This window comes from Sphaeramia orbicularis, chromosome 1, assembly GCF_902148855.1.
Source record: "Sphaeramia orbicularis chromosome 1, fSphaOr1.1, whole genome shotgun sequence".
Classification (NCBI taxonomy): domain Eukaryota; kingdom Metazoa; phylum Chordata; class Actinopteri; order Kurtiformes; family Apogonidae; genus Sphaeramia; species Sphaeramia orbicularis.
Genome location: NC_043957.1, coordinates 58,605,868 through 58,628,060, shown reverse-complemented (window position 1 = coordinate 58,628,060; position 22,193 = coordinate 58,605,868). Strand labels below are relative to the sequence as shown.

Genomic DNA, 22,193 nt, shown 5'->3' with positions numbered 1-22,193 from the left:
AACTAAACTGAGTTTGACATCCCTGTATTATAGTGGTTGTGTTTGAGCAGTGCGACTACTGCAGCGTCATGGGAATATTTTAGGTAGGTGGTGATGGGTGAGGGGCTGATGCAGGCATTAGTGTAGAGGGGAAACAGGAAAGGGCTCAGGACACAGCCCTGTGGGACACCTGTGTTGGTGATGGAGAGTGTGGAGGTGGTGCTGCACACTCTGGTGGATCGTGGTCTGTCACTGAAGAAACTGTACCCAGTGGATGAGGAGAGGTGGGACATGGAGGTGGTGGAAGACAATCCTCCATTTGGATACAGCAGCTCCTCAACGTATACATTACAGGTGTCAAACATGCGTCCCAGGAGCCAAATCCTGCCCACCAAAGGGTCCAGTCCGGCCCTTTAGATGAATTTGTGAAATGCAAAAATTACACTAAAATATTAACAGTCCTTTTAGTTCAGGTTCCACATTCAGACCAATTCAATCTCCAGTGGGTCAAATCGGTAAAATACTATCAGAATAAAATATAAATAATGACAACTCCACATTTTTCTCTTTGTAAATGTAAATATTTTCATGTACAGTATTTACACTAAAACAAAGTATAATTTTGCAAAAAATGTGAATAACCTGAACAAATATGAACAACCTGAAATGTCTTAAGAGAAATAAGTACAATTTTAACAATATTCTGTCTGTTATTAAATGTTTTGTGTGTTTGTAGATCCGCTGTGATCTGTACATTCTAATTTACATGTGGAAATGATAAACTGAGGCAGAATAGTGTTAAAATTACTCTTATTTTTCCAGTTTGTTCATGTTAGTCACATCTTTTGAAAGGACAGTTTGTAGTTTGTAAACCTTTTCATAATGTAAATTAACTTTTTCCGCTCTAAAACATACAGAAAAGTTTGGAGTTAATTTTATTTATCTATTATTATGTTATTATTTTACTGGTCCGGCCCACTGCAGATCAAATTTGGCTGAATGTGACCCGTGAACTAAAATGAGTTATACAGCCCTGGTATACATCTATGAGAGAATGGGTTGAACTGCAGACAAATATTAGTGTCAGATCGACTTCAAACACTGTCTGTACATGACAACACATGGACTGGACAGGTTCTACCAGTGGAACATTTACACATCTGTTTAGAAATGGACACAAACCAATATATATGTGGAGGAACACTTTATCATACACCATCAAAACATCAGCAAACCAGCACTACTGTCATTTGTTTTCCAGTTAATCTGATGAAAATATGTAACCTTTAAGATATTTAATCTGAGGCAGATCATTTCTATAAACTGTAGACCAGTGTGTATGTTCAGTGTCTCTGCTCTCCTCTCTCTCTTTGTGTTTTAACCAAAAGGCAAATGACCAAACAATGTGTTTTATATTTAATAACAGATATAAACTGGTACGTTTATTCAATCTATAACAACATTGTAATACAATATTTGGTTGCTGTGGAAAATGAGGTTAAACAAGTTGATCTGACACTCAATTGTATGTTCCTGTCTGCGCACACGCACGCACGCACACGCACACACACACACACACACGCACACACACACACACACACACACACACACACACACACACACACACACACGCACAATAGGAGTTAATGTTCATCCAGTCAGATAAAGACAGTAGCACCTTTCGGGCGTCTCAAAAATCACTTTTCTCTTCAGATCACGGTGTTATTTAAACCAGTTAATCTCCAACATGATAATAGCCCCCCCAAAAAAATTTCAGCAAATCACCATCAACACTTGACCCCCCCCCCCCCCCCCCCCCCCCCCCGCAAAGTATGAAGGGCCCGTCAAAAAATGTCAAAAAACGTCAAAAAATGCTATTTTTAAATGCATTCCCATGCTTAATGGATACTAAAGTGCCTAAAGTACAGACATCCATACCTGACTGAGTCTACTGTGGGACTGAGTCTGTGTGATAAAGAAGGACCAAAGCAGCCATGGAAACACAACTGCAGCACAGACAAATGAGGGCTGTTGTCTGAGGTGACACAGTGGTGCAGAGGACAGACCTGGAGCCACACACAGAAGGACCTGGGCTCAATTCAGCACCAGGACATGGGGGTGGGACCTGTAGTCCATGGGGGTGGGACCTTTAGTCCATGGGGGTGGGACCTTTAGTCCATGGGGGTGGGACCGTAAGTCCATGGGGGTGGGACCTTTAGTCCATGGGGGTGGGACCTTTTGTCCATGGGGGTGGGACCGTAAGTCCATGGGGGTGGGACCTTTAGTCCATGGGGGCGGGACCTTTCTGTGTGGCGTTTACATGTTCTCCTGCGTCTGCGTGGGTTCTCTCTGGTCCTCTGGCTCCTCCCACCATCCAAACACACGCACTGATAGGTTAATGGGTTAATTTAAATTGCCCATTGGTGTGAATGTGAGTGTGGTTGTTTGTCTCTATATGTTCAGTCTGTGATGAGGGTGAACCCCCCCTTCACCCATAAGTAGCTGGGATAGGCTCCAAGCGACCCCCGTGACGCTAGTGAGGATAAAGTGGGCTCAGATAATGAATGAATGAATGAATGAATGAATGTGTGGGAGCTGTCTGTCATTACCGCTGCTGCAGACAGGTGTTCAGGACATCCCAGATGATGCCAGTGCATCCATGGATAGAACCCACAGAGGGAACATGGTTCCACAGAATCAAACTACCAGAGTTCAACAGAATGAAATGGAACAGAAACTCTAGAGCCAGTAATATGTGAATAAAGTGTGAACTGCACATAAAAGTATGTCCAGATGATCAGAACCATGTCATCATTAAAGTCTGTGATTTATGCGCCCTTAAATCTTGTCTTTATCCTTATTATTGAAGTGTTCAGCTCTATTTGTCTGGAACTCAAACCTGTATTTTGCTGAAAAGGGGGTTTAGAAAATAGACATTGTGTTCAACTAGATTTACTGTTCTGAACTTCTTTCTATTTCCAGTTTTTAGCCTATAATTGAGTTATTTTACTTAAAATCACCTTATTTTCACTTCTATATCACCTGATACAATAACCTATGAAGCTGATATTACAGGGACACTGGACAATACCAGAAAAAGCCATTTCTGGACACCTCAGACCTCATTATATGTGATTTTCTGGGTTAAAATGAGCGTTTTTGGCATTTTTTGACGGGCCCTTCATAATTTGTGGTGGGGGGGGTCAAACATTGACAGATTTTGCTGAATTTTTTTCGGGGGGGGCTATTATCATGTTGGAGATTAACTGGTTTAAATAGTACCATGATCTGAAGAGAAAAGTGATTTTTTAGACGCCCTAACCCACATGTAGATAGATTCCTTATGGTCTCCCCTTTACAGAAATGCCTTGCTTTTTAAAATCGGACCAGTGGTTGCTGAGTTACAGCAATTTGAAACTTGGCTGCCACGGCCTTTTCTGCAAAACAGTGAAAAAAAAACAAAACATTGATCCGATACATTCAGAATTTGAAATCTTGGTTTTTCTGGCTATGAATTATCCATACACCAAATTTCATCCAAACTGGAGGAGGTGGTGTTGAACTCACTGGGTGAACCCAGATGGACTGACCCTTCACACACTGTCTCTGGTCTAATGCCGGTCCAGTTTGTTGTTCATTTCTGCTTCCTTTACTCACCACAGAAAGTCTGTTTACTGCCACACAACCCTCTTCTTCCATTTGATTTTGGACATATTAAAGCATTAGTGTGTTTTTCTCATTGGTAACCCAATTAAAACTATGTGAGACCAATTTTGTGCAACAACTCTCAAGTTGAGGAAAGGCGCGCTTAGCTGATAATGTAAAAAAAAAAAAAAAAAAAAATGGAAAAAATGAACGTCATTTTCCAGCAGTTGATGGGTTTTCTGTGTAAAACCCATGTGTTTGTGTGCGTAGGTGAACTTTGTGTTGGAGTCTTGGATGGGGATCTGGGTGTCTGCTGATATTAGCCGATATCTAAGCTAACAGTAATAGAAGTACTATCGAATTATAAAACAAGAGACTTACTCCACAAAAACAGCCTATACATGATCTGCATGAGTTTAGCGACATTAATGCTAATGTTATGGAGTTAATGTATATAGTCTAGGATTCCACTTGCCATCTCACACTGTTTTATTGTGTTAATTACAATTTTATTTTAGGGACATTAAACACCACACCCCTGCAAACTGGGGTCGTGCACCCCAGGGAGATAGGGTGCTTTTTTTTTTTTTTTCCTGGTGAGTACACGCATGTTGGTCCAGTCATTATTTTACATTTTTAATTTTTAATGTCATATTTGAATGATTGTTATGTACTGTTGTGTTTGTGTAGTGATTGGCTCCCTGTTGCTTGAGCATGTTTTTGAATGGCAGTGTTCTCTATTGTGTGTTCATGGTCTAATTGGCGTGTGGTGTTAGCTAACTTTGATTTTTTTTTTTTTAATTTTTACGTTGATAGTGTGAGACGAATATTGTGTTTTCTGCCAGATATGTATTTTATTTACTTTGTATTTACTTTGTTGCCTGAGAAAAAGGGCAGTTTTGCTGTGCTTTCTTTCTGTATGAGACAGATATTGTGTTTTCTGCCAGAATAAACGTCAAGGAAAGAGAGAGGATCGTGTTTTGGCAAGTTATTCACAACGCACACGTACAGCCGCTACACTAACATGCTAAGTTAGCCTGTATGCTATCCTGTGGTTAATGCCTTATTATGTGTGTGCTAATGCTAACATGCTAAGTTAGCCTGTATGCTATCCTGTGGTTAATGCCTTATTATGTGTGTGCTAATGCTAACATGCTAAGTTAGCCTGTATGCTGTTGTTCAATTATGCCAATATTTACATTTACAAACTATCCAAACAAAAAGGATATGAATAACTTGAAAAAAATGGAATTTGTTAAGAAAGATAAGTACAATTTTACAAGTATGATGCCTCGACTTATCATTTATAAATGTGCACAAAACATTTAGTAACGGGCAGAAAATTGTTTTAATTATACTTAATTTTCCTCATTTTTTCATTTTGTTCAAGTTGTTCACATGTTATTGTTAAAGAATAGTTTATTAATGTAAATATTTTCATAATTTAATGTTTTTTTTGCACTAAATCAAAGAGAAAAAATTGTTGTTGTCATTATTTATAGGTTACTATAATATTATTTTTGAGTTTGACACCCTAACTTGCACTTTGTAAATTCCTCCTACGAGCCAGATTGGAACCTTTGGTGGGCCGGTTTTGGCCCCCGGGCCACATGTTTGACACCTGTGCCTTAGTGTGTATAATAGTACACTAATGGTATAGTATAATATGTCACCTTCACAGTAGCTGGAAGAAGAGATCCTCCTGTCTAATGACATAACATCGTCACACATGTCCTGTATGACAATGGCAGTGATCATCAAATATCAGAACTGAAATCAACAAGTTTAGCAGAGCACTGCTACAGTACCAAATAAAAAAGGACAAGTCTTCCACACAAGCTTCCACTTAGACTTATGTCGTTTCTATCATTTATTTTGGTTCTCTTGTCACTGCACACCAACAAGCAGAGAGTAACTGATTCAGCTTCACATTCTAACAGGAAATGAAGAGTGCAGCAGCATATTTCATACATAATCAGTCATTAAAAACCTTAATGTGTACTCTAAATGCTGGTCTCAAAGACAAAGTGTAACATTCCATTATTCTTGTGAACTGAGCAGTGAAAAGGGAATGTTAACTGATCCATTGGTCAGTAGAATGTCATAGATCACCTGTTGGCCTTATTTGTGACAGTGGCAGTCAGAGGATGTGTCCTAGAACAGGCCTTTTATTTGATACCTCAGAGTGTCAGTGACGTAAGTAATGCTGCAGAACCAGTTTGTCACATTGTACCCATACACTCACAAGTGTCATGTGTGTGGAGTTTCCACAACACCCAGAAGAATACAGCTAATGCAGCTAATACAGCTAATACAGCTAACACAGCTAATACAGCTAATACAGCTAATACAGCTAACACAGCTAATACAGCTAACACAGCTAATAGAGCTAATACAGCTAATACAGCTAATACAGCTAACACAGCTAATAGAGCTAATACAGCTAATACAGCTAATACAGCTAACACAGCTAATACAGCTAATACAGCTAATACAGCTAACACAGCTAATGCAGCTAATACAGCTAATACAGCTAACACAGCTAATACAGCTAATACAGCTAATACAGCTAACACAGCTAATGCAGCTAATACAGCTAATACAGCTAACACAGCTAATACAGCTAATACAGCTAATACAGCTAACACAGCTAATGCAGCTAATACAGCTAATACAGCTAACACAGCTAATACAGCTAATACAGCTAATACAGCTAACACAGCTAATACAGCTAACACAGCTAATAGAGCTAATACAGCTAATACAGCTAATACAGCTAACACAGCTAATAGAGCTAATACAGCTAATACAGCTAACACAGCTAATACAGCTAACACAGCTAATACAGCTAATACAGCTAATACAGCTAACACAGCTAATACAGCTAATACAGCTAATACAGCTAACACAGCTAATGCAGCTAATACAGCTAACACAGCTAATACAGCTAATACAGCTAATACAGCGAATACAGCTAACACAGCTAATACAGCTAACACAGCTAATACAGCTAATACAGCTAATACAGCTAACACAGCTAATACAGCTAATACAGCTAATACAGCTAACACAGCTAATACAGCTAACACAGCTAATAGAGCTAATACAGCTAATACAGCTAATACAGCTAACACAGCTAATAGAGCTAATACAGCTAATACAGCTAACACAGCTAATACAGCTAATACAGCTAATACAGCTAACACAGCTAATACAGCTAATACAGCTAACACAGCTAATACAGCTAATACAGCTAATAGAGCTAATACAGCTAATAGAGCTAATAGAGCTAACACAGCTAATACAGCTAATGCAGCTAATACAGCCAATACAGCTAACACAGCTAATAGAGCTAATACAGCTAATAGAGCTAATACAGCTAATAGAGCTAACACAGCTAATACAGCTAATGCAGCTAATACAGCTAACACAGCTAATAGAGCTAATACAGCTAATACAGCTAACACAGCTAATACAGCTAATACAGCTAACACAGCTAATACAGCTAATACAGCTAACACAGCTAATACAGCTAACACAGCTAATAGAGCTAATACAGCTAATACAGCTAATAGAGCTAATACAGCTAATAGAGCTAATACAGCTAATACAGCTAACACAGCTAATACAGCTAATGCAGCTAATACAGCTAATGCAGCTAATACAGCTAATAGAGCTAATACAGCTAACACAGCTAATACAGCTAATAGCGCTAATACAGCTAATACAGCTAATAGAGCTAATACAGCTAATAGAGCTAATACAGCTAATACAGCTAGCACAGCTAATACAGCTAATACAGCTAACACAGCTAATACAGCTAACACAGCTAATACAGCTAATAGAGCTAATACAGCTAACACAGCTAACACAGCTAATACAGCTAATAGAGCTAATACAGCTAATACAGCTAATAGAGCTAATACAGCTAATAGAGCTAATAGAGCTAATACAGCTAACACAGCTAATAGAGCTAATACAGCTAATACAGCTAAAACAGCTAATAGAGCTAATACAGCTAATGCAGCTATTACAGCTATTACAGTTAATACAGCTAATACAGCTAATACAGTTAATACAGCTAATACAGCTAATATAGGTAATACAGCTAAAAGAACTAATACAGCTAATACAGTTAATACAGCTAATACAGCTAAAAGAACTAATACAGCTAATACAGCTAATATAGGTAATACAGCTAAAAGAACTAATACAGCTAATACAGTTAATACAGCTAATACAGTTAATACAGCTAATACAGTTAATACAGCTAATACAGCTAATAGAACTAATACAGCTAATGCAGCTTATACAGTTAATATAGCTAATACAGCTAATATAGTTAATATAGCTAATACAGCTAACACAGCTAATACAACAAATACAGCTAATACAGCTAATGCAGCTAATACAGTTAATACAGCTACTATAGTTAATACAGCTAATAGAGCTAATAAGCTAATAGAGCTAATACAGCTAACACAGGTAATACAGTTAATACAGCTAATGAAGCTAATACAGCTAATACAGCTAACACAGCTAATGCAACTAACACAGTTAATACAGCTAATACAGCTAATGCAACTAATACAGTTAATACAGCTAATGCAGCTAATACAGCTAAAACAGGTAGTACAGCAAATACAGCTAATACAGTTAATGCAGCTTATACAGCCAATATTGCTAATACTGCTAATGCAGCTAATACAGTTAATACGGCTAATGCAGCTAATACAGCTAATACAGGTAATGCAGCTAATACAGCTAATACAGCTAATACCAGCAGTGGAGATAACAAGAGGCAAATATTACGAACTCAGCAGTGTGTGTGTATATTAATGTGTGAATCAAGGGTTCAGATAATGAATGAATGAATGAATCAATCAATCAATCAATCAATGCATCAATAAATCAATCCATTATTGAACAGCTAGTCGACAGCCAGTTTTATTCTTTATCCCAAACAGGCAGTTTGTTTGCAGCAGGACCACACACATACTCCACAACAAAAGCACATCTGCACAGAAACAGAATAAATAATACTTATTAATATAATAATAATAATAATAATAATAATAATAATAATAATAATAATTAGAATCATTATCTTTAAACCACACCTCTTCAGGTGGGTTCACAATATTGTGTTTTTTTTTTCTTTTTTTTTTTTTTTTTTTTGTGCTAAACATATTTAATGTTATCGTTTCGATCCCCATCCAACACCCTGTTCTTAGGATATTGTTCAGAGTATAAACCATGCCCCTAAACCTTTGGGCCTGTATTTACTTATCTGTGTTAAATTCTTAAACTGACAGCTTTCGTACCTTTATTACCATCCTCTCTCAGCCACCAACATCAAGTCAGCCATACTCTGTGAGTTCAAAAAATATACAAGATTGAAGTTAAGATTAACTCTAGTTTAAAAAAGAAACTCTTCTCTTTCACATGACAAGAAAAACTGCTGAGCCAAAACTCCCCATGTGACCTGTGGAGTATTGTACAGTGTGTTGAGTGTCATCATCGTTCCTGATCTGTGGGGAATTCCCATGTCATGGACATAGTTTAAAATGATGTGACAGAGATAAGAAAGCCCTGGGCTGTTGACAGGGCTGCCCACAAGTCTGTTTAAGAAAATATCACTGTGTGTAATACTTTTTTATTTGTGTTATTTCCTCTGCCAGGAGGTATTGTGATCACTTTGCTTTGTGTGTTTGTTTGTTTGTTTGTTCATTAGTAACTTTATGGGAAAACTATTCCAACTATCTTCCTAAATCTTCCCCACACATAGGCCTAGGCCCTGGGACCAACCCATTCCATTTTGGTCCCAGTAGGCCAAAGTTCAAGGTCACAGCAAGGTCACAACATCTACAATTTTCCTATCTGCCATCATTGAGAAATTTTCGAAAATTCATAAAAAATTCAAAACGACTCCGATTAGCCTCCAATTTGATCCACCTGTAGCTTAGAACAATCTCTTGTATCTGGAACTAAATTGTCCACATCCACTGTGGAATGTGGACTCTGTGGACATTTACACTGAACATTGAAAATCCCATTTACCACACATTTTTTATTATAACTCAACAAATATTGATTGGAGTTGAATCTAATTGGACAGACACATGACTGGTACCAAGCTTCAGCTTTTTCTGCTGTATGGAACAACCTGGAAACTGCTGAATTTAAACAGAAATAGTGGATCCACACATGCACAGCGTTCAGGTGCGTGGCGGAGGTTTGCGTTCTCTGAACACTTGTTCATCATTTGTGAATTTTCTGTGTAGTCCTCATAAGAGTTGGGGGGGGGGGGGGGGGGGGGGGTGCTGGAGCCTACTTGTAGTTACTTTAATTTTTTGAGTTGGCCTAAATTATTTCTGTACATCAGAACAAATTCCACAGAGAAATTCCAGTTATATCATCACTGCCTGTTGTTTATGTAAGTATCTTAATTACTAGCTCTGCCTGTATGTTATTAACTCAACTGTTTACAACACTGATATTCCAATTTTATTAAGAACAGTAAATTATGTTTGTCAAACAGTGAGGAGTTCCCCGGACATTAGAACCACAGTTGTCAATAAACAGGAAAGGCCTGGTTTGGCCTGTGGCCCTGACTCATGGTGCAGTTCTATAAAAATACAAAAATAAACACACAAAGGCCAGTAAACATTAGCATGCACACATTAACTCCAAATTAACACTTACACCACAAGCCTGCAGAACCCCTGCACAGAAAAGAACACATTTTCAACAATATACCCAATACCCACAATGCAATGGGGCAAACACGCCACAATATAAACTACAATTTTAAATGAGAAAGGAACAAGCTGTGTATGATTCAGTCCTTGAATAATTAAAACTACTGTTGCAGAAACACAGCTAATTCTACCAGACCTTAAAATTTAGTTCAGTTCTGTGTAAAATCATGTTTCTCCCTTTTTTTTTCTGCTTTTCCCTCCATTTCTTGTGGTGGGTGTGGTCTGTCAGTAAAACATGTCCAGGTACGTCAGCTTTGTACTCAGCTTTTAGAGGAAGTTTACAAGATTTTTTAAGTTGAACTAACTTAATATACTTCTGTTTTAAGTTAAAGGCAGAAATGTCTGTTCAAAATGAATATGTTATTAAGTTGAGACTGTTTTCCTTGTTTTTCATTTAGACCCACTTAATAAAATAACTGATCAACTGATTTAAATGTGTACATGTAATAAACTTAATTTTTTAAGCAGAGACAGCTCTTGATTTTAAGCTTAACTTACTAACCCCATGAATCATTTTTTAGAGTGTACACTCTTGCCGTGTTTCCACTACGTGGAACCGGCTCGGCTCAGCTCGACTCGACTCTGGTACCAGGTCCTATTCCAGACCGTTTCCATTACAGGATACTACAGACTTTACTGGTCGTCATAGCGATGCGGTGCGTTACTTCTGTGTCGTCTGCTGAGAGTTGCTGATAAACTCACTCGTTGTGTGTTGTCTTGTCAAGCTCACGCTGAATTTTTACGTCCAAACCTCCTGGACAAACCATGGTGTAGTTTCACAGGCTGTCATCATGTGGATTAACCTACCACTCTATTTACTGGAAACTTCTGCTTCTGTTTTTTATAAAACAGCGGGTCACTGAGACAACTCTCTGACCAATCAGTGGTCTGCAGTGTTTATACGTCACCTTTTAGTATCTGGTCCCCAGTTCTGGAACCTCAGTGGAGGTGAGACCAAAAAACTAGAACCGGATACCAGATTCCAGGTCCTTTTTCGTAATGGAAACGCAAAAAGGCCGAGTTGAGTCGAGCCGAGCCGGTAGTACGTAATGGAAACGCGGCATTAGTTTTGCTGTGGATGTCCTTGGCTACATCATAAGTGCTAAAATCACGCAGTATCTCTGTTTTGCTAATATCTCACCAAGCTGCAGTGAAGATGTCAATTGGATGAAGGCCAAATCAGTCTATGAGTCAGGGTTTTTGGCTGTTGGACTTCATTGGCACACATACCTCAGTACCTTGTAATTAATGGAACTTCCTCTAATCTTTAATTAGAAACAGAAATAGCTCTGCCTGCCTTTTTGCAGGGTTGAAATGAACATACATATTTATTTTTCATTCTCATTCATTTCTCTTCAGATACATCAAGAAACTAGCCTTAAAAGACAACAAGAAGCAGCACAAGCAGTTAGAAACATCTGACATGTGCTGAATGAAACCTGGTATAAAACATCAGAAAATGAATGCAATAAATGTCAATACTGTCTGAACAAAAGGGTTAAAGACATGTTAACTGCAATGGGAGGTCACACTAAAGACTACCAGATTATAACCGACAACAGAGACTGACAAATGCACATGTGTGGACATTAGAACTTTACTAAACCAACAAACTGAGTGATGGCCTAGGACTTTTGGACAGAGGTGCAAAGGCCCAAAAAATTATCCACTATAAGAAAAAAAAAAGAGAACAGCCAAAAAAAATTATCCATATAAGAAAAAAGTTGCAGTAAGCTTTTCGCATTAGCATTAGCTTAGCAACGAACCTTCCCACAGTGCACACAAGGGCCATTTACCAGTGAAAACTAACCCCACCCATACCCTAACCCTAACCTTAACCATTTAACACCCAGGTCTAACCTTAAGTAGACGCGAGAACCCTAATTAATCGTGTAACCACTTTGCAAACTATAGTGATGTAAATGTTTATAAAATAACTTTATTTTTAGTGCACTGACCTCCACTTCTGGTGGGTTACTTCCTTAGCATTAGCCACATTAGCTGAGGGCTTTAAAAATTTTCAGCCTATGCTTTTATTTTTAATGGTGGCCTTAATTTTAAAGCAAGAGACCTTTTGGGTAAACAGCGCCCCCTTAATTGAAAAGGTGGATGGTGTTTTTCTTATAGTGAATAATTTTTTTTTGACTGTTCTCTTTTTTTCTTATCATGGATAATATTTTGGGCTGTTCTCTCTTTTTTTCTTATAGTGGATTATTTTTTGGGCTGTCCTCTTTTTTTTCTTATAGTGGATAATTTTTGGGCTCTTCTCTTTTTTTTTCTTATAGTGGATAATTTCTGGGGGCTGTTGCACCTCTACTACCACCGTCGTATTCCCTCCAGTGTCTTTGCACTGTTATGTCATTTACAGTAGGTAGATTTCAGAGCGTCATATTGTTTGCCTAATGTCATTACTGTAAAAAGCACAGTAAACAGTAAGCTCACATATAAAGATGGCGCATTAGCTGAAAGTATGAAAAAAAAAAAAACACTCCTGGGCCCATACCCCCCCGCTGCTGTATTTCCTCTTTAACAGAGGACTTTGCACTTCCTGCTCAGTGTTTGCTCCTGTCGACAGTGTGGTTTGTGTGTTTGCTTTGCTTTGATTGAGAATTATTAAGGTGAATTTTCCTGTCGGTGTTTCAGTATTATGGTCGGCCTTTGTACGTCTACACTACTGGATGCACTTTGACTCTATTTAACAGACGTTCAGTGGTTAATAAGTCCGAGGTCTATGATGGGATCACATATTGAATCAGTTTTAGAAAACAAACAGGAGTGTGAATGGGAAGGCGTTTGGTTTGACTTCATTACTGTGTGAGAGGGAGGTCAGTGTTTGCACTCATGCAGCCTCTACTTTATTGTGCTGCCTCACAGAGCTCTTGTCTTACAGGTTTTCCCACACTCCCACACATAAACACACACACACACACACACACACACACACACACACACACACATAGTTTTGACACAAACACTCACAGGGCGTGGAAAGCACTGGCTCATTTTATAATGCTCTTTTTTTTCCTCTTCTACTCAGTCTGTTTCCAGGAATGACAAAGTGAGAGGAGTCGTCTGCTTTCAGCGGCAGCGGCAGACGGTGCCTCTTGAACATCCCTTTCATTGACACACAGGCAGGATGGCGGCTGAGTGTGTTTCTGAGGGTCGGGACCCGAAGGAGATGGGCGAGGAGGACCTGTGGGACCTGATCAACGACAACCGCCACCGGATCTCGTTGGACGTGAGGCCGTGCATCGTGATGCCGTACCTGAGGCAGGCCAGGGTTCTGTCTGAGGTGGACGAGGACGAGATCCTTTCCTGCCACAACCTCACCAACCGCAGCATGAGAACAAGTGAGATTCTGGGCTCCTTTGCTTATTGGTTTTGGAGAACATTTTTAAAGCCCTATTAAGTTTTATGGTCAGCTTGTTTAGGAATATAGTTAACAGCAGTGGTTTGTTTCATCCTCTTTTATTGCATTTGACTTTATTTGCGCTGATGGCTGGATGGATGCAGTGCCAAGAGAAAAAGGAAATTCCTCTGACACCTGCTGTGCGATAAACAAATGAGTACTGAAAAGAGCTACAAGGGCTTCCCCCGCTTTACACGGAACTCTAACCCTACGATGTAAATTAAGTGTAAGACCGTTATGATCCTATTTCATCTGACTTCCTTTAGTTTCTGTGTTTAGCATGTGGCTGAAAACAGACCTCCAGCTCAGTTTAACCATGGTTCAAATGTGCAGTTTTTTGTGCTAGTATTTCCATAGTGTCGACCAAGGTTATTATCATGAACAAAAACTAACGAAATGACGAAAACTAGGATTGGAAAAACATTTTCGTTAACTGAAATAAATAAAAACTATAATTAAAAGGAAAAACGATAACTAACTGAAGCTGTATTGTGTGTTTACAAAACTAACTAAAACATATGGAAATGATGGAAAAAAATTCCCTTTGTTTTTGTCTTTGTCAACATGGGATTGATACAAAAGGGATTTATTTCGCTCAAGCAATTTTAGCTAGCGGCATCATACGGTACTTAATGGTCCGTCACTTCTTGTTACTTGTCATTTACACAGGAAAAATTACTAAACATTTTCCTCACAAAGAGTACATTTGGCTCTATAATGAGTAAATTTTGCTCAATATTGAGTAGATTTTGCTCTGTATTGAGTTTGGAGAGCTCTACCCAAAGAGTAACTGTTACTCTTTTTAGGGAGGGACCAAATGTTATCTGAGTAGAGTAAAATTTTCTTCAATTTGAGTGAATTTTACTCAGGCAAATTTCCTGTGTACAGTCATCTTCTGGTCCCCACTCTACCTGGAAACATGGAGACTAAAGTTGGGAGACAGCAGCAGAGTCCTGTCTGGGATTTATTTGAATACGACGATAGAGAAGAAGAGAAAAGAGACGACTGAACTACAACTAAACTACAACTAAACTACAACTAAACTAAAACTAAGCATTTAGAAAAAAAATGAAAACTTCTGAAAACTAGCAAACCTGCTCTAAAAATGAATTAAAATGAACTGAATTAGAGAAAAAAAAGTCTAAACTAAATAAAATTAAATTATAATGAAAAATCCAAAACTATTAGAACCTTGGTGTCGAACAGAATCAGGAGTCAAACATCATCTGATTCAGGAGTATCTTGATTTCATCCAGTTCATTTAAAGTCCCAAGTCACAATTTTCATGAAAAATAACTATGTTAAGTGTGAATTTTATTTTATTTTTTTAACTGTGTATCTCAGACAAAACCTGCAGCAACTTTTTTTCTTATTTTGAAAAGTGAATGAAAATGTTTCAGATTTTTAAATACATTACAGTCTGCTCTAATTTGCTACAGCAAAGCAGGAGAAGCTCCACCTCACTTTACTCTACTTTCTTAAAACACGTGTGGAGTAGTCATTTCAGAAATTATTACCTCCGCCAAGGAGGTTATGTTTTTGCCAGGGTTTGTTTGTTTGTCTGTTGGTTAGTTAGCAACATAACTGAAAACGTTATGGATGGATTTTGATGAAATTTTCAGGAAAATGCCCAAAATGGCATGAGTAACAAATGATTAGATTTTGTGAATGATCTGGATCACTATCTGGATCCAGGAATTTTTAAAAGGATTCTTTATCATTGGGAGATAGGGATATTTTCAACATATGTATGTGTATATGTATGTGTAGCCATATGCTGAATCGCTTGGCACCATTAAACTGGATTCGAATTTGTTGTTTTGAGGTATCCAAATTCTTACATGTCGGCAAGTTACAGAAGCACGTGTTTGATTGATTACAAATAACATCATTCAGGTAAAGATACCTGGACACATTATTGTGAACAACCAATTGCCGACTGTACTTCCTTCGGGCATGTGCGGTGTAATCCTTCACACGTTATTTGTTTAGAAATAATCTCGTTCATGTGATGAGAAGAGGATTTTAATTTGGCTGGTATGCTACAGGGCCATTGGTCCTATTTTTTATGAAATATTGTTCTTCAGTTTAGACAGTATTGAAGCCAATGCTGTCACTCATCTCCCTCTTTCTGCCACTCAGTGGGCGGAACCGCGGTGACGTCACGTGCAGACCCTCTATTTACGCCTGTTTCCTTGTTCCTCAGTCAACTCGCTGCTTGATTGGCTACATTCTGTTCCACGTCACAATTCATGGAGTCATGACTCGGGAGTCGTCAGCCTTCACCACACATGAAGAGTTTTGGTCGTTACTATTGAACAAGTTGAATAGTTATGGTTGTTGGTCCTGACCCATTTCAGAGCCGATTATCAGGACACATTCACTCTTAACAGACCTCAGACCACAGGAGAATCTGATAAGACAGAAGATAATCTGGTGTTTGCTGTCCTTGGTCGGGAAGGGGTTAATCAAGTTAAAAACAGCCTGATTATCTTTATGTGTGTACCCTGCTTAAGAGAATTTGTTGAAAACAGCGTTTCAGGATACATAGGCAGAAGCTGTCAGAGTTACTGTTATAGATGCAAATGGGGAATGGGTAGAACAGGAAACTGGTGCAAATCATTACCTCTGTGACCCCAGCATGACTGCTGACAGTGGTATGATGTTGTTGATAATTTAACCTTGGAAGGAACTTGCTTTCTTGTTTTTTTTAATTTTTTGTTGAGGAGACTTTTTTTTCCTTTGGTAAATCATTTCTTGATCTTGAAGTTAGGATGATGCGCCCTGATGTGTTGATGCAAACTCAAGGGGACCGTACCAGTAAAATAATAGCATAATAACCGATAAATAAATACTCCAAATTTTTCTCTTTGCTTTAGTGTAAAAAAGTAAAAGTTTTACCAATATTATGATTCATCTACAACTTACAGATCACAGTGGATCTAAAAACAGGCAGAATGTTGATAAAATACCACTAATTCCAGAGTAGTTTTTTTTTTGAAAGATAAGTCTGTGACTAATATCTGAATTTCTTATTCTTTAATTATTTATTATTGTTGTTGTTAATTATCATCTTTTTTTATGGTGCAACAGGGTGGGAATGTTCATGAGTTTGGGTATAAAAACAAATGATGACTGTATTAGGCTTTTCTGGATGACTCAATGTGTACTAAAAACACTTTGAACAAAAAAAAAAAAAAAAAAAATCCAATTATTATTAGGTTTTTCAAGGTTGTTTAGATTATTTACATTTTTGTGAATAGATCATTTGGAATTGTAAACATTTATCATGTAATTTTACTTTTTGCACAACTTTTTTCTACAACAAAGATAAAAATCTGAAGTTGTCATCATTTATATATCATTACCTCCGCCAAGGAGATTATGTTTTTGTCGGTGTTGGTTTGTCTGTCTGTCTGTCTGTCTGTCTGTCTGTGTGCAAGATAACTCAAAAAGTTATGGACAGATTTGGATGAAAATTTCAGGAAATGTTGATACTGGAACAAGGAACAAATGATTAAATGTTGGTGGTGATCGGGGGTGGGGGTGGGGTGGGGGCACTGATCTGCCTTGGCACTCCACTGGTTCCCTATTTTATATCGTTTTCATTTCAAAATTCTGGTGCTAACTGTCCGGGCCCTCCGTGGCCAGGCCCCTGCACACATTGCTTCCCTGATCCGGCCCTACAGCTCGGCTCGTAGCCTGAGGTCTTCAAGGCAGCACCTGCTGATGGTTCCTCCCACCTGTTTCAGCACATGGGCTGACAGGTCTGTTAAAGCTGTAGCACCACGTCTTTGGAATGATCTGCCTCTACAGTCCATGGACTCTGTAGAGAGTTTTATAAAACACCTCAAAACACTCCTGTTCAAGCAGGCTTTTTTATTTCCCAACTGACTCAGGGCTACTACAAACTGATTACACTTTATGTATTTATCATATTTTAACTGTTTTTTAATTGTATTTTATTGTGTTTTACTGGTATTTTAATTGTATTTTATTTGTACTGTTTATTTGTATTTTGCACTGTAAAGCACTTTGTGACTCTGTGAAAAGTGCTCTATAAATAAAATTTACTTACTTACTTTGCGGAGGTCTGGCTCTACGAAGGGTTTTATAGAAACGATAGCGCAGACCATCACCGCCGGCATTTAATCATTTGTTCCTTGAGTCACTATCAACATTTCCTGAAATTTTTATCCAAATTCGTCCATAACTTTTTGAGTTATCTTGCACACGGTCAGACAGACAGACAAACAATGTGGTGGTGGGGGGGGCACTGATCTGCCTTGGCGGAGGTCTGCGCTCCGAGGTCTCCGAGTGCTTCTAGTTGTTATTATTTTTCTAGTCTGATCCACTTGAGATTGAATTGGTCTGAATGTTGCACCTGACCTAATGTCTAGCGTTCCCATGGGCTGGATTGGACCCTTTGGTGGACCGGATTGGACCCTTTGGTGGGCTGGATTGGACCCTTAGGTGGGCCGGATTGGACCCTTTGGTGGGCTTGATTGGACCCTTTTGGCGGGCCGCATGTTTGACATCTCTGCTTTACTGTTTCTAGGCTACATGTTGGACCTGCTGCGAACCCAGGGCAGGAATGGAGCTGTAGCTTTGCTGGACAGCCTGATGATCCACTACCCGACCCTGTACACCCAAGTGACAGGACGCAAACCCAGCACTGAGCCCTCCAGATTCAGCGGTCTGTGGCCTAAATTCCATGTTTGTCCTGAAGGGAACATGTTTTATTTTCTGTATGTCTGACTTGCATTGACTCCCTCACAGGTCTCATTAAGTACTCGGAGCTGACGGAGTATCTGGTCAGAGCTGTAACCGGGATGCAGAAGGAGCTTCAGGAGGCGCGCTCCGAGGCCAACAGAATGAGTGAACGCTGCGCCTGCTTGGAGACGGAGATCGGGCAGATAATGGAGCAGGAAGAGAAGTCCAGATGCCTGCAGACTGAGAACGAACGCATGCGGAGACAGATGTGTGCTTTGCAGCGTGAAATCACCAAACTGAAAGATGAGAAGTGCGACTTTTATGTGCGCTACACAGCCGCCATTGAGGAAAAATCTGTTGTGAACATGCGTCTCCATGAACTCACCCTGCAGGTTAGTGGATGTCATGGACAGAGAATAGGTTTGTCCTCCATGGATCAAACATAAAGCTTGAATCTCACAAGAGTTGCCTCAGAGGATTTGTGTTAAACAGCTGAACTAGTAGCATTGTCTTGTGATGTAAAAGTGGAACACTGTACCACACCTAAGGAATTACATAATCTAGAGGAATTTCTTTGGACAGTTTGTAGGATCCACTTCTGAACACTGTTTGTGTCATGTGGTGGCAGGTTTACCAGCTGCAGACGGAGCTGCAGAAGGTCCAAACAGAGAACGAGTTCCAGAAGAGATGTTCCCTCAGGTGTGCCCCTCCTGCAGAGACCCCACAACTGCAAGAGGAGGTAAAACACCAGCCAGCGAAAAAAAAAAAAAAAACACAATCACCTTCCCATTCCAAATATCACATGATCCACCTGTCACTTGTGCCACGTTTCCACTACATGGAATCGGCTTGACTCAACTCTGGTACCAGATCCTGTTCCTGGAGACCGTTTCCATTACAGGATACTACCGGCTTTACAGTACCTGGTCGTCATAGCGATGCGGCACGCTACTTCTGTGTCGTCTGCTCAGAGAGTTGCTGATAAAGTCGCTCATTGTGTGTTGTCTCGTCAAGCTCATGCTGAATTTTTATGTCTGAACCTCCTCGGCAAACCATGGTGTCGTTTTACAGACTGTCATCATGTGGATGAACCTACCGCTATTTTTACTGGAAACTTCTGCATCTGTTTTTTATAAAACGGCGGGTCACAGAGACGGCTGTCTGACCAATCAGTGGTCTGCAACGTTTACACGTTAAGTTTTAGTACCTGGTCCCCAGTCCTGGAACCTTGGCCCTTTTTCATACTGGAAACGCAAAAAGGCCGAGTCGAGTCGAGTCGAGTCGAGTCAAGTTGAGCTGATAGCACGTAGTGGAAACGCAGCATTATATTCAGTGGTGTAGTGGTCCCTGGAGAAGTGGGTATACGTCAAAAAGTATATATATTTTTTTAAAGTAGTCCAGAAAAAACAACCTGTTTTAGAGACTGTGACATATAAGACTACTCTATTTATTTTACCCAAAAATCCATCAGTAGTATTTGTTCACTATTATAAAATGACCATGACTTGATCAGGAGCAGTTTGTAGGTTTTACTGGAAACACAAACAGCTGCAGGAATGGAGATGGATTCAACATGAGGCAAACAGAGGAGAACATTAGCCTTTCATAACATTAGCCTTTCATAACAATAGCCTTTCATAACGCTAGCTTTCATAACGTTAGCCTTTCATGACATTAGCCTTTCATAACATTAGCCTTTCATAAAGTTAGCCTTTCATAATGTTAGCCTTCAAAACGTTAGCCTTTCATAACGTTAGCCTTTCATAATGTTAGCCCTCATAAGGTTAGCCTTTCATAAGGTTAGCCTTTCATAATGTTAACCTTTCATGTCGTTAGCCTTCATAACATTAGCCTTTCAAAACAACAGCCTTTCATAACGCTAGCTTTCATAACGTTAGCCTTTTATAATGTTAGCCTTCATAACGTTAGCGTTTCATGACATTAGCCTTTCATAACATTAGCCTTTCATAACGTTAGTCTTTCATAACGTTAGCCTTTCATAATGTTAGCCCTCATAAGGTTAGCCTTTCATAAGGTTAGCCTTTCATAATGTTAACCTTTCATGTCGTTAGCCTTCATAACATTAGCCTTTTATAATGTTAACCTTTCATAATGTTAGCCATTCATAATGTTAACCTTTCAAAATGTTAGTCTTCATAACGACAGCCTTTCATAACATTAGCCTTCATAACGTTAGCCTTTCATAATGATAGCCTTTCATAACGATAGCCTTTCATAACATTTGCCTTCATAACATTAGCCTTTCATAATGTTAGCCTTTCATAATGTTACCTACTTGCATAGTTTAACTCTTGGTGACCCCATCTCTTCTTCTCTAAATGTGCAGTCATATTTCCAGTACTTTAAAACAGTGACTCATTCTGAAACCACCTTAAAACCCACCTCAGAATTATGGATTCTACCAAAGTAGGTTCTCTCCATATGTGTCACTCATTTGAAAGACGTTTATTCTGCCTTTCTTGTTGGCATTTCCAATAATCGCACATCTTCCAACGAGACGTGCAGTGACCTGTCAATCAACTGCGGTGAAACTGGCACCTGAGGAGGTGTCCAATCAGGTTCCAGAGGTGGAAAGCGCTAGTTAGCAATATTTTCCTTGGCATGACCCGCCCTACTCTGCCTCAGATTGGCTCATCAGTCCTCATGCCTAAAGTTGACCAATGTAATCAGTGAAGGCAGTGAGTACTAGCCAATTAGAGGCAGAGAAGGGCGGGTCATGGCTTCACCGTCTGAGGGGAAAAATGGGCAGTTTGGTTCAGATATACGACTGAATGGAGCACATCAGGGGGATTTAGAAGAGGACATACCCAATGATGACTGAAAAATAAGTAGGTATAGTCCTTATACCCCCGTATACCCTGGACTACACCTCTGTTTATATGGAATAGACAGAAGTTCTTTCGTCCATATATGGGTATCTCATCTGTTATCGTGGTTATTCTGTTCTCAGGCTCGTCAGGACATCCTGGCCAAGGACCTGGCCGAGGCCATAGACAGCCAGGTAGAGCTGGCAAAGCAGCTGAGGACGTACAGAGAGGAGAACGAACTACTGCTCAGAGACAAACAAGGGGTGTGTATGTGTGTTTTCAGCCCCCACAGCTCATGGAAGGGACATGCAAATAAATGTAGGTTTACAGCTCTGATGGGAAGTCCCAGTTCCATAATTCCACTAATAGACTGTGGGGATGTGTAGAAGGTTCTGGCCACACTTCCTGTTCATTTCTGAGAGTTGTTAACAATAACATTCTGTACTAACTATCTGTTATCTACAGCCCCATTTCAAAAAAACACTATGTACATGGGTGCTTCTGTGAAACTGGGTTTATTTTAGTATCTGGGACTTTTCCATGTTTTTAGACCCAGTAATTAAAGGTAAATGTAGACAGATTCCCACCCAGGATGGACGTAATGATGACCTCAGAGAAATGCACAAAAAAAAAATTATACTCCTGCTCTGATCCATCCCATAATTAATGAATTTTTAATCAAATACTGGGTCCATAAGTAGGACCCAAATATGGACATTAAATCTCCCTAGGTGTCAGTGCATTAGCTGTGTAAACCTGTGTGTAAATGCTCTTCTATAGACTCTAAATACAGACACTGTGTTCAATGTGTGGATCCTAGTGGGTTTTCTAATCCACATATGTGGGTTTGGCAGCAGT

At 39.3% G+C, this 22,193-nt stretch overlaps 1 protein-coding gene and 1 long non-coding RNA gene across 2 annotated transcripts in view; one reads left to right on the top strand and one right to left on the bottom strand.

The window, feature by feature from the left end:
* Window positions 1-497: 497 nt before the first annotated feature.
* On the bottom strand, window positions 498-21,950 carry LOC115425536 (uncharacterized). The gene is made up of 3 exons (XR_003936246.1): window positions 21,827-21,950; window positions 19,233-19,234; window positions 498-545 (listed from the first exon to the last, which is right to left on the bottom strand). It is a non-coding gene; the product is annotated as an uncharacterized LOC115425536 (long non-coding RNA).
* card14 (caspase recruitment domain family, member 14) overlaps window positions 13,439-22,193 on the top strand; it is a 35,784-nt gene continuing 27,029 nt past the window's right edge. The window contains exons 1-5 of the mRNA XM_030142962.1: window positions 13,439-13,735; window positions 18,353-18,490; window positions 18,574-18,899; window positions 19,136-19,246; window positions 21,479-21,598. Of these exons, the coding sequence (XP_029998822.1) occupies window positions 13,522-13,735; window positions 18,353-18,490; window positions 18,574-18,899; window positions 19,136-19,246; window positions 21,479-21,598 (909 nt within the window). The 5' untranslated portion in view covers window positions 13,439-13,521. The remainder of the gene's footprint in view (window positions 13,736-18,352; window positions 18,491-18,573; window positions 18,900-19,135; window positions 19,247-21,478; window positions 21,599-22,193) is intronic.